At 34.6% G+C, this 13,060-nt stretch overlaps 1 protein-coding gene across 12 annotated transcripts in view; it reads left to right on the forward strand.

The window, feature by feature from the left end:
* The window catches only part of LOC6505378 (scavenger receptor class B member 1), an 87,390-nt gene that overhangs the window by 50,139 nt on the left and 24,191 nt on the right, over positions 1-13,060 (forward strand). For 4 of the 12 annotated variants that reach the window (XM_014904046.3, XM_014904041.3, XM_001966885.4 and 1 more), the window contains exon 1: positions 2,265-2,792. The exons of 6 other annotated variants lie outside the window; for them this stretch is intronic. In XM_014904046.3, coding sequence (XP_014759532.1) covers positions 2,522-2,792 — 271 coding nt within the window. In that variant the 5' untranslated portion in view covers positions 2,265-2,521. Of the gene's footprint in view, positions 1-2,262; positions 2,793-13,060 lie in introns of those variants that run through there. 2 more of the 12 variants (XM_014904040.3, XM_014904043.3) reach the window with 2 other exon arrangements.

Raw genomic sequence — 13,060 nt, forward strand, 5'->3', positions numbered from 1 at the left:
ACTTTGTTTGGTTTAAGTTTGAGCCTCTCTTTATTCTTGAAGTTTAGTTCTGATATATTTTCTTACATACTAGCGGTTAGTGGGTCATTGCCAATTTATTGTGCATGTAGCTGGGTCAGCTCAATAGCCAAGTGGTAGTAAATATTGCAAAGCGCTTGGTCAGCTATTCTTGATATTGTTATGTTCTTGGTACTAGGTGTCAACAATTACTTTTCTCTATTGTTATCCTGTGAGTGGTTTAGCGTCTTTTCGCGTTTTTTTCGGTGACCCCAAACTTTTTATACCCTTGCAGAGGGTATTGTAATTAAAGGGTAGGGTAGGCAGGGGTAGGGTATTAGGGAGGGTAGGGAAGGGTAGGGAGGGTATTATAATTGCAGAGAGTATTATAATTTTATATAAAAGTGTGCAACGCAGTGAAGGAGACATCTCTGACCCTATAAAGTATATATATTCTTGATCAGGATCACCTCCTGAGTCGATATAAGCATTTTTTGTTTGTTTTTCTTGCACGTGCCGAACAAGAATATTTTTTATATGCAATTTTGTACACCTATATAGCATATTATCTTGAGTTAACGGATTTTGCCAGATATGAGCGATATATCGAAAGTTGCGTCATCTCAAAAGCTATCTCCACGTGCAATATAAAAAAGATAAGTCGACCAAATTTTTGATAAATAATTTTTTTTCTTAAAAAAAAAGTTTATTTTCAGTGTATTACATGTAGACGTTTGATCTCAAAGAAAGTGAAATTGATATTTAAAAAACCATTTTAACGGTGTAAAGCTCTTTTTAATATCTTTCTTAATTATAAAGTTATGAATTTTTTCATTAACAACGTTTTTTTAATTTTTTGACGTTCAAAAAGTTGTAGAACAATAATTGCTCATATGATAGTAACAAACATTTTTCAATTTTTTTCAGGATTTTTAAGAAAAAAATAGTGCAAACAGACAAACCGACAAACCGACGCAAACTGGCTTCATTTTGAAGAAGAAGAAAATTTTTCGAATAACTTCTGAATGAAATGTCGGATCGGGTCGATTGAGGTACCAATCGACGCGTATTTAGCTCTAGAGTGCGAATATATATTCTATCTGGGGACTAAAATGTGTCCACCAGCCCCACTTTAGTGATTACAAATTTTTTTACTTTTACCCTAATTTCTTCCAAACCAAATAACTTTTGGAATATGTTTCGACAAAAATTATCTAATTGAAACAATACTTTTCGATTGGTATATCATTTATTTAGATCGGTTGCCTACAGAAAATTTTTAATTCTTTGGCTATATATAGAGTTTCTTCGCACACGCCTAGGCATGCAGGTCGTCACCTCGTGGACTTCCGTCCACAGTGATGCTGCTTCCGCATAAAAGTCTGAATGCGTTGCCAAAATTCCGGTATGAAAATATAACTCGTGCTGCAGTTAACGAAAACCTTTTTTACTTATAGTTTAAAAATTATAATTATTTCACATTTGTTTTAATTTTTATTATAAAAGTATACACATATATTTTTTAAATTTATTTTCGATTTTATTTCATTATTATTATCAGAATATATCCGATACAAGCGGAAAATATGTACATTTATCTGATATATCTATAACGTTTTTCATCTGTCAGATAGGTAATATTTATATTACAGCTAAGAGGAGACCGAACCCGTTTGAGTGATGATTATAGTGCGTTATCGTGTTACGGTGCAATTAAATGCATACATATGGTTACTTAATTATAAACATACATAATATGTATATTACTTACAATTAAACTAAAATGTTTCAAATTTTCTAAAACAAATAAGCACATAGAACTCGAAAGATGTGAGCCTTTTATTGTTGCGCATTCATTGCGAACAAAGCCTAAACTAAAAAGACTGTATTTGTACACAAATACACATGCAAATTTATTCTCGATAAAGGTAACAACCGAAAAATTTTCCTTAACAACATATGAATGAGTAATTTGACTGAAAGACAAGACAGCTGATATGGTGTTTCCCAAAGCCTACCCAATACTTGCCAGGGGCGTATATTAAAAATAAAGGTAAACGGGTTTGACTAAAACAATTTCGATGAGACAACCGGCGGAAAAAAAAACAGACGAGCATACAGAGCGCGAGAGTACTCACTCAGAGGCTGAGTCTCAGCCCACAGCAGACCCTAAACAGACTCTCCTTCTTAAACTCTCTCAAAAGTTGCTTCCCTGATCGATTCTTACCTCTAAGATCGTTAAAGCAAGAGCGTAGGTACATCATAGGTTACCAGTCGATCGAATCTCATCCAAGCTTTTATTCATAAGCGAGCTATGTTTGCGAACGGTCGCCTTCGCGATAAAAGACAACATTCAATAAAAATCTACGGTTAAAATATTTTTAAAGGCTGCAGCAGAAAAACATAAACACGTTTTAAGTGCCGTGGTTTAAGTAATTTTAATTTTACCAAAATTAAGTACCAAGTGAAAATCCAATACCTACTTTAAACGTTTCTTTATATAAAAAGTCCCTGAAAGCTAAATATGAAGGATTTCGGAAAAATGTTCTCGGGTCGTTATAGTGCCGTTTGTGTGAGCGAAGACGATGACAACAATCAGCAGCAGTCAACGACAACGGCAGATTCATCAGGCTTTCAAAGCGTTGGTCCTGCTACGACATCATCCGCCATGGCTGCAATGCATCGTAACCAACGTCGAAAGAGTCTCAAGGCAAATCGCTCCATGTATCCAATGGGTATATTGAACGGTTTTTTTATGGAAACCAACCAGGGGAGCCAAAACAGAGTGCCTACGCGTGAGTTCTAAAAATAATGTATTCAAATAAAATAAGGTATTTTCCACTGGGCTTGTTCCACCTTAACCAGAAACAAAATTAATTGTATATTCTGTATTAATTAAAAAGCATTTTTGACGTTTTTTCTACACGCATAACAATGAAACAAGAAACGCCGATAAAAAGACATTCAAACTGATTAGCATAGCACTTTATATTTCTTGCTGCTTTATATACAGAAATCAAAATATGAAAAAGTACAAAAGCAATTCGACAATGACATAGTTTTACCAAAGACTTCTCGAATTATCTTTCATCAACACAAAATGACAAACTACGACTACAATATGAAATTGATTGTTAGTTGATTTGGACCCTGAACTTGTCCATAAAAAATTTAATATACAACCCACATTCCATAATAACCATGCGGAGTTTAATATTACATGTGATCACTAGTTTATTTGCTTAACGTTAGAAAAAACGAAGAAACGTTTGATTGAACCTGTTCCCTTTCAGTACAAAATAAGTAATATTTCATAATAGTGTAAAACTAATATAAAAACTATAACAAGAAAACTATTTTTAAGCGTAAACTTAGCATAAGGCGTAACACAATACTTTATACATTATTAAAATTTTTATAAGGATTATCTTGTTGTAGTAACTAATAAGATTCAACACTTTTTGTAAACCAATGACTAAGACAAATTAAAAATATTAACGTGTTCTTTTCAATAATCTTTTATATTTTATAATATTATTATATCATAAATGCCGTTCTAGTATGGATCCAAATTGTTTCGTAAATTTGTTTGCATAAATTGCAATACGAATATAAATAAAAAAGAAACTCTTGTAGTTAAGTGACAGTTTATTAAATAAGATATATGTATGTATATCGGATCGGATATGCATACATACACATAGGATCATATGAATAGTTACACTACAACTTTACACACTACTTACAACTTTTCCAAAAGTCGTTTGGTTTGGGAGAATTTAGGGTAAAAGTAAACAAATTTTGAATCACTGAATTGGGGCTGGTGGAATCATTTAAGTCCCCAGAAATAATATTTTTGTATATATTCGCATTCTACTCCTAAATACGCGTCGATTGGTAACTCAACCGATACGACATTTCTTTCAGGAATTATCCAAAAAATTCGATTTTTACAACTTTTTCCAAATAAAGGCATTTTATCTGGTTTTCTGTTCGTAGAATTTTTTTTCTTAACTAAAAATTGGAGATGTTTGTTACTATCATATGAGAAACTATTGTTTTACAACTTTTTGAAACACCTTAAGCTTACGTTAAAAAATTCAAAAAAACTTTGTTAATTGAAAAAAAAACATATTTTTTCAAAAACTATTTTTCAAAATTAGCTCATTTGATCTTATTTATATTGCAGAGATAGCCCTTGAGATGACGCAGCTTTTGATATATCGCTTATTTCTGGCAAAATTCGTTAACTCAAAATATAGTCCTATAAGTGCAGCTACCAATTTTGTGCAGCTACCTGTGAAGCTTGGTGTTACGTATACATACATACATATGTACATGGATGTGTATATTTGATGGGGAATATTTATACCCTTGCAGAGGGTATTATAATTTTGGTCAAAAGTGTGCAACGCAGTGAAGGAGACATCTCCGACCCTATAAAGTATATATATTCTTGATCAGGATCACCTCTTGAGTCGATATATGCATGTCCGGCTGTCCGTCTGTCTGTCCGTCTGATTGTCGGTTTCTACGCAAACTAGTTTCTCAGTTTTAAAGCTATCGAGTTGAAACTTTAACGGAACGGATTATAAATCAAACAAAAAACCTTTGAAAAGGTAAGACAAGCCCAAAATATCTGATATAAATTTGAAAAAAGCTTTATTGGTATGAAAAGTTAAACAAGAAAGGGAAAGCTAACTTTGGGCGGAGCCGATATTCTAAGATATTGGAGGCATATATTTTAAAATATTATCGTAAATATTGGCTTCAGTTGACCGATCCTTGACGAAAAAAAATAATCAAGGAAGTATAGAAAATTACATATGAAATATACTGCCTGCAAACAAAAGAAGGTATTAGATATATATCGGATCGTATATAGTCGGCCGATCCTTATGAAATTGAGCATATCGAATTATTTTGACCAAAGAGGAATCCATTGAAACTCCCATCCTAATAACATGAAAAACAACGAAGCTATGGCATTTCCTATCAATCAGTTATATGGCAGCTATAGGATATAGTCGACCGATCCCGGCCGTTCCGACTGCCTGCAAAGGAAAGAAGGGTGTGTGCAAAGTTTCAACTCGATAGCTTTAAAACGGAGAGACTAGTTTGCGTAGCAACAGACAGACGCACAGACGGACATGCTCATATCGATTCAGGAGGTGATCCTGATCAAGAATATATATACTTTATAGGGTCGGAGATGTCTCCTTCACTGCTTTGCGCACTTTTGACCAAAATTACAATACCCTCTGCAAGGGTATAAAAAGTGAAAAAACTTAGATTTAGTGTAAAAACCTGCTACAAGCAGGGCATGCGTGTCGCCATCTAGCGAATTGCCGTTCGCTGAGATAATATAATAGGGTCGAAGATGCCTTTTGTTTTGGCATTTCCGAACATCCCGGTCGTTCCGTATACTGACTAATTTTTTTCAAAGTCAAAGAACGAAATTATATTCACAGTAAATAATTATATGTGCAAAATTAGTCTTGTTGATAATTTTCACGAATTATAATTCGTGATGATTGTGTCAAAACAATACAATATAACAAACTGCACAGAATATGGCACAGTACCATTGATAATCGGCCAAACATCAGATCCGACGTCTAGCAGTGGAGAATACTATGAGCAGCGGTGAAATAAAAGCTAAATTGTGACTAGAAGTTACCAGAAATAGAATTGTCGAAATTGTTCATCAATACAAATTCAATAAGTCAATGATAACACAACCATGGTACTTAAGCCGAGGCTATTGGAGCGGCATTTAAGAGCGTTTCATAAACAAATAACCACCAATTCTGGACCGAATAGCGAAAAAATATATTTTTAAGTAGTTTAAAAAATGTTATTAGACGGCCCTGATACCTGCAATAGACTGTACTGCTGCAAGGGAGACTTTGGAGTTGGTACCTTTTTTTTTAATTTTTTTTTTATTTTTTTTAAATTTTGAAAACGTATGACTACAATAAAGACCTGTGTTGCATACAAAGTGTTTAATTTTGATTCAAAAACCATTCTGCAAATTTGAGTATTAAAAATTGTCAATTACTTCCCAGCCTTGTTTGGGTGTCAGACACAAAAACATTCCCATATAAGCTTGCGTTAGTGTTTGAATACGAAAACTTTTGCCGTAAACCAACCACTACTGCAGTAGTGCCATATTGCACACATGTAAACATTTTAATGTGTGCGTAAGCAGCAAAAAACCAAGAGAGTATGCCATTTACTGAGCGAAAAAACGTTGTGTGTTATTTCGATTATTGTTATTTCAAATGTGGCACCCATTCAAAAATGGGCACTAATATTTAAAAATTAAAGAGAAATTGCTAGCAACAGTTCTAAAGAAAATTCTTAACTCTTCGCTTCCGCTTCCACAATTTAAAAAAAAAAAAATTTCATGTGGCCCTATATTGAAAATGAGAGTTTGCCCACCACTGCCGTTAACAAACAACCGTTACTGCTCTGCAGTGCCAGTGTTGAGGAGTTCCTTGGGGACTATCCAATACCTGTTCACCATACATGAGGATTTCCCTAGTGCTGGTATATGAAATTCGTAAAGGCATTTTTGTATGGAAGGCATAGGGCACTCGGTGATCTGGGGAATTTTCTTCCCAACTGGGTAGAGAATTTCCCCAGGAATTCTTTCAAAGAAATCATAGGAAAGCTGTTGGGTATTCTTTGCAAAGAATTCCATGAACTCTTTGGTTAAGTTTTTATTTCTTTTAAAATCCCAAGGAAGTTCTTCAAGACATTTAATGAGCTTAAACATGTTTAATGAGATTATTTTATCTCACAAATTATCACGAGAAGAGAGAAAAACGGCGGCTGTGTAAATTGTTAAATGAAAAAACGACGATAAAACAAATGCGTTCACTCGGCTTTATAATTCGATCTATATTCCATATAAAACTTAAACATAGCTTATTTATTGCGGCGAAGCGGGGCGAATTCACAAGAGAGCGCAACTGAGCTTTTCTTTCGCTCCCGCTCCGCCCTATGCTAACTTATACTAGACTTCCAATTAACTTGAATTTCTATTGTTCATTAATCTATCTATTATATTAATCTATATTTACTCTACAGTTAAACTAGTTTGCTCTGTCGGTGAGCCAGCAGAGGGCAATGAAATTTATAAACCCATGTTATGGGGTCTTGGGCATCGCTGCCCTAAATCTTAGAAATATTTCTACTAACAAAATAAATGAAACAGTTAGGTGGCAGTTTGAGCTCAAATCAATTTCCAAAAAAAAAATGTTGGAATCAGCTTCAAGCATCTTTAATAATAGCAAGGTTATTTCCGACCTCAGCTATAGGATTTTTCCAGATGCATGGCAGCTATAGGACACAGTCGGCCGATTATAGAATTTGGCAGATCGGATTAGGTTTCCCAAAATGGAATCAGTAAAAAATGTTCACCCTTCTAAATTAAAAAATACAAAAGTTATGACATTTCCGATCACTCAGGTTTATGGAAGCTATAGGATATAGTCGACCGATATAGGATATAGTTCCGACTTTCGTTTCCTTTCCATATAGCTTTCCTTTCTTGTTATACCCATGCAGAGGGTATTATAATTTTGGTCAAAAGTGTGCAACGCAGTGAAGGATACATCTCCGACCCTATAAAGTATATATATTCTTGATCAGGATCACCTCCTGAGTCGATATAAGGATGTCCGTCTGTCCGTCTGTCTGTTTCTACGCAAACTAGTCTCTCAGTTGTAAAGCTATCGAGTTGAAACTTTACACACATCCTTATTTTCCTTGCAGGTAGTACATAAGTCGGAACGGCCGGGATCGATCGACTATATCCTATAGCTGCCATATAACTGATTGATCGGAAATGCCATAACTTTGGTGTTTTTTATGCCAAATTTCATAAGGATCGGTGAACTATATACGAACCGCTATATATCTAATAATATAAGATGCGTGGCGCCACCTAGCGGACTGCGACTCAACTGCAAGGGCCGTCTATCGGCTCGGATCCCCCCGAAGTTAGCTTTCCTTTTTTGTTTGATTTCATTTTGGAACTTTATGGTTTATGACTTCTGCATGAATGCATCTAAATCGGTAAATGAATTACTTATTCTAGACTTTTTTCCATTCAGTTTATTAGGGTATGAGTGAGTTGGGTAGAATTGTCAGTCTTGATTGATAGTGTTCTAACAGTGCACTGTACAGTGTTTTGGAGTGCAGTTGATTCAAAAGGTGCAAGAAGGTTCCGCTAACATTAATTAAATGTTTGTCCGTTATTCTAGATATTTCATTTTTTTCCACCAAAATCTATGAAATTTCCATCCAATTTAACTCAACGGACTTCAAGATTTTAAATTAAGTATTCCAACGAGTTGGACAGTAGCTTTTTAGAGTGCTTGCTAAGTTCCAATTTTGTCCCTATTTTTAAAAATATTTAACAAGCTTGCTGCAGCGATTAACCAGATCCAGCAATTCTTGTACACCAAACAAGTCACTCATCTGCACAGTTTTACACAGTTGACATACACATTGTACAGTGTTAATGTAAATGTAGTACAAATGTAGTGATCACTATCGAAAAGTACAATTATACTGTATACACTGAAAATGTTGTGCTTTCTTATTGTGAACCATAGAGTATACTGTTCAGTAAAGAATGTATACAGTATTTTAAAGAACACTACACTACTACTACTATTAATTTATGATTTAAAAATTTTTAATACGAGACTCTAAATACGATTCTAAAATGCATTCGACTTTCTACTATAATAAAGTGCAAACAAAGAAAACAAAGAAAGTTAAAGTACTTGAATAAAAAAAGAAAAGACGGCTATAGTCCAGTTTCCTACCCGGTACTTATCATTTCCGACAAAAATTTCAAAGTATAGAAAAATTTTTTGTTGCATACTTTTGTGTATTTTGGAATAAAGATTTGAAACAATAAAAAGTCTAGAACTCCATTAAAAATTAAAAACTTTAGTGAGCTGGAGAGGGCGTGGCACTATTGGAGTCTATGTGACAAATCCGACGGCTACTATTGGAGTCTACATGCCAAATTGGATAGGTCTATTTTATATAATCTATGAGGGCCACCAGTATGAGGATCAGATTTTAAAGTTCTATAACTCATCCAAATTTCAGCCGTTTTGACTAATAAGGCAGATATGCTCAACATTTTAGCACACTCGGCCACACAATCTTTGGTTATCATAAAAGATATTGCTCTTAACAAGCAAGTATTTTTATTTTAAAATAAATTGTATTTACCTTATTCAAAAATGTTTTCTTTTTCAAAAAGTCTTAAGATAAAAACATTCTTTCGCTTTCATACAGTTGGTTTTAAATTATATGGACGAATATATAATAAATACGTATTGTGAAAGTTGTACGTAAGTTTATTTGTCGCTTTAAGGACTAGTGAATCTTGGTAGTAATAATTTAAATTGCATCCGGTTCAGGAATTTTTAAATAAAACTGGAAAAAAAATAATCAAACAAGGTAAAAACAATCAGATCAGGTTCCCTTTGCCAGTTTTATAAATAACTTGGTTTCTTAGCACATCGGAAGGCAAATTTCCCATCACATATTAGGTGTTCTTACCACAAATCTCATTGTCATATTAAATACAAGTCAGTAGTGGGACCCTTTAATAGGCATAGCAAATCTAAACCCTAGTAACGTGTAAAACAAGGTAACCGGTGATTCAGGTTTTCAGAAGCTTTCTTCTTGTACCCTTGCATAGGTTATTATAGTTTTTCGTCAATGTGTGCTGCTAGGAATTCTTCGCCCCTAAAAGTATATAGCTATGTGTATGTCATTATATCTGAGTCATTAAAAGCAAGCATGTCCTTAGTTTCTAACAGATTAAGTATCCTAGTTTTAAAGCTTACGTCCTTCAAATCTTCTTTTCTCACACTTCTATCTTTTAATACGAACTTTGTAATTATGTATATCCATTAGCTGCTTTTTATACCCTTGCAGAGGGTATTATAATTTTGTTCAAAAGTGTGCAACGCAGTGAAGGAGACATATCCGACCCTATAAAGTATATATATTCTTGATCAGGATCATCTCCTGAGTCGATATGAGCATGTCCGTCTGTCCGTCGGTCCGTCTGTCCGTCTGTCTGTTTCTACGCAAACTAGTCTCTCAGTTTTAAAGCTATCGAGTTGAAACTTTGCACACACCCTTCTTTCCTTTGCAGGTAGTATATAAGTCGGAACGGCCGGGATCGGTCGACTATATCCTATAGCTGCCATATAACTGATTGATCGGAAATGCCATAACTTTGGTGTTTTTTAAGTTGGATGGTTGAGACTTTCCACACATGTTATATTTGACCAAAATATCTTGTGTACAAAATTTCATAAGGATCGGCCGACTATATCCTATAGCTGTCATATAACTGATTGATCGGAAATGCTATAACTTCGTTGTTTTTCAAGTTAAAAGCATGGGAGTTTCAATGAATTCCTCTTTTGGCAAAATTTGCCAAATTTCATAAGGATCGGCCGACTATATACGATCCGCTATATATCTAATAATATAAGATGCGTGGCGCCACCTAGCGGACTGCGACTCAACTGCAAGGGTATATCAACTTCGGCTCCGCCCGAAGTTAGCTTTCCTTTCTTGTTTCTTTTGCTATTAAAAATTATGTCTTTACTACATATGTGTTACTACATATTTATGAATGTACATGTTCATGTTACGCTGCTGTACATATGTATATCTGGAGTATGCGAACTAACCGAGATATAACCTACATCTCAAAAGTTGTGTTATCTCAATGTAAACCACCAAAGGTAAGCCTCCAAAACAAAATTGTTTTGTTTAATGTACAAAATTTTATATTCCACTTCTTACATGATAGCTTCATGGGTTTGTTATAATTTTGCTATGCATAATATTATATGCTAAGGTTTCCGGCTCGTCAGTGATAGTTAGCTGGATTGTAGAACACCTTTTATAAAAATTTGGTATTAAAACTTAAATTTAAAAAAAATGAAGCTATCGATACTTTTGCGAAAATGCTTTGATGAGTCCCGGAATAATATCCACTAAAATTAAACAAAATATTGTTTAAGTATTTTATTATTGAAAGGTTAGATAAATTAAAAATCATATAAAACAAGAAAGGAAAGCGGGCGGAGCCGAAGTTTATATACCCTTGCAATTGAGTTGCAGTCCGCTTAGGTGGCGCCAGGCATCTTATATTATTAGATATATAACAGATCGTATATAGTTGGCTGATCCTTATGAAATTTGGCATATCGAATTATTTTGCCCAAAGAGGCATCCATCCAGAGGCAATCCCATCCTTCTAACTTGAAAAACAACGAAGTTATGGCATTTCCGATCAATCAGTTATATGGCAGCTATAGGATATAGTCGACCCATCCCGGCCGCTCCGACTTATATACTGCCTGCAAAGGAAAGAAGGGTGTGTGCAAAGTTTCAACTCGATAGTTTTAAAACTGAGAGACTAGTTTGCGTAGAAACAGACAGACGGACATGCTCATATCGACTCAGGAGGTGATCCTGATCAAGAATATATATACTTTATAGGGTCGGAGATGTCTCATTCACTGCGTTGCACACTTTTGACCAAAATTATAATACCCTCTGCAAGGGTATAAAAATAGCACGGTTGCATTTCCGATCCATCAGCTATAATATATAGTCGGCCGATCCTTATGACATTTGGCAGATTAAATTAAATTGCCCAAAATGGAATCCATGGAAAGTTCCAGTTATATGACGATCGTTCAGTTATTTGACAGCTATAGGATATAGTCGGTCGATCCTTATGAAATTTGGAAAATCGGATTACTTTGTACAAAATGAAATCTGACCCAAGTCCCATTTTTCTAACTTAAACATCACCAAAGTAATGCCAATTCCGATCTTTCTTTGACAGCTATAGGATATACATAGTTGGCCGATAAGATATTTTGACCAAATATAACATGTGTGGAAAGCCCCAACTCTCTAGCTAGAGAGTTAAAAACACCAAAGTTACCGCATTTCCGATCAATCAGTTTTATGGGAGCTCTACGATATAGTCGCCTGATACCGGCCGTCCCGGCTTATATACTACCTGCAAGGAATCTACCTTTCCTTAAAGCTTTAAAACTGAGAGACTAGTTTGCGCAGAAAACGACAGATCCGTCTCCTTCACTGCGTTGCCCACTTTTGACCAAAATTATAATACCCTTTGCAAGGGTATTAAATCAACCGACATAAAAAAATCGTATCGAGGTAAAATACATAGACAAACATGCAAGCCACTCTCAAAATATTTGATAACAATTTTTATGACGACAATATGCTATATAGAGATTTTTCGTTTAACAGAATAAAAGTTTCTTGAGGGTTTCTTGCGTTATTTTCTTGTGTAAATATTCTAACACTGTCACTACGAAGACAGCGCTTTTCTCTGACTAGTTTCTCAGTTGCTGGAATCCGATTACAAAAGAGTTAAAGAAACGTATAAATTGGTTTTCGGGGACAGCAAATTGTGGATGCCAGTAGACAGCAGCTAATGAGGTCTCACCGTAGTTTGTGTGTCAGGAGACGCTTGGAGAAGATTATTTTTGATATGGTTTTTTTACCAGTATACTAGTACCACCGTGGGCTTGTTCTTGTAAAATAGGTTTTACTTGTGGAAGCCTATACAGAGAATAAAATTATGTCAATTTCCATCTGTTTTAGGAACTGCGACCGTTCTAGCTTGAGCTGGAAAATTGCGCTGTTTCTCCTAATCTTTAAACTTAAACTTCTTATATTATTAAATTGTAAAATAGTAAAGAAAACAATTTTTTTATTTTTTAAATTGAAAATAAAAGTTTTTGTTGATTTTGTTATTTATTATTATCTTTTGCACATTAAATATAAAATATAACATTGCACGTACACTTTCGCGTCAATACTTTCTTTAATTATCTTGCGGTTCTTCAGTACGGCCTCGAAGTTACCGAATTCCACTCAACAACTCGAATAACTTGAATGCCTTCGGCATTGTCGAATGTTTCATTCCGTTTCACTTTTTATTTATTTTCACTCATTT

This window comes from Drosophila ananassae, chromosome 3R, assembly GCF_017639315.1.
Source record: "Drosophila ananassae strain 14024-0371.13 chromosome 3R, ASM1763931v2, whole genome shotgun sequence".
Taxonomy (NCBI): Eukaryota; Metazoa; Arthropoda; class Insecta; order Diptera; family Drosophilidae; genus Drosophila; species Drosophila ananassae.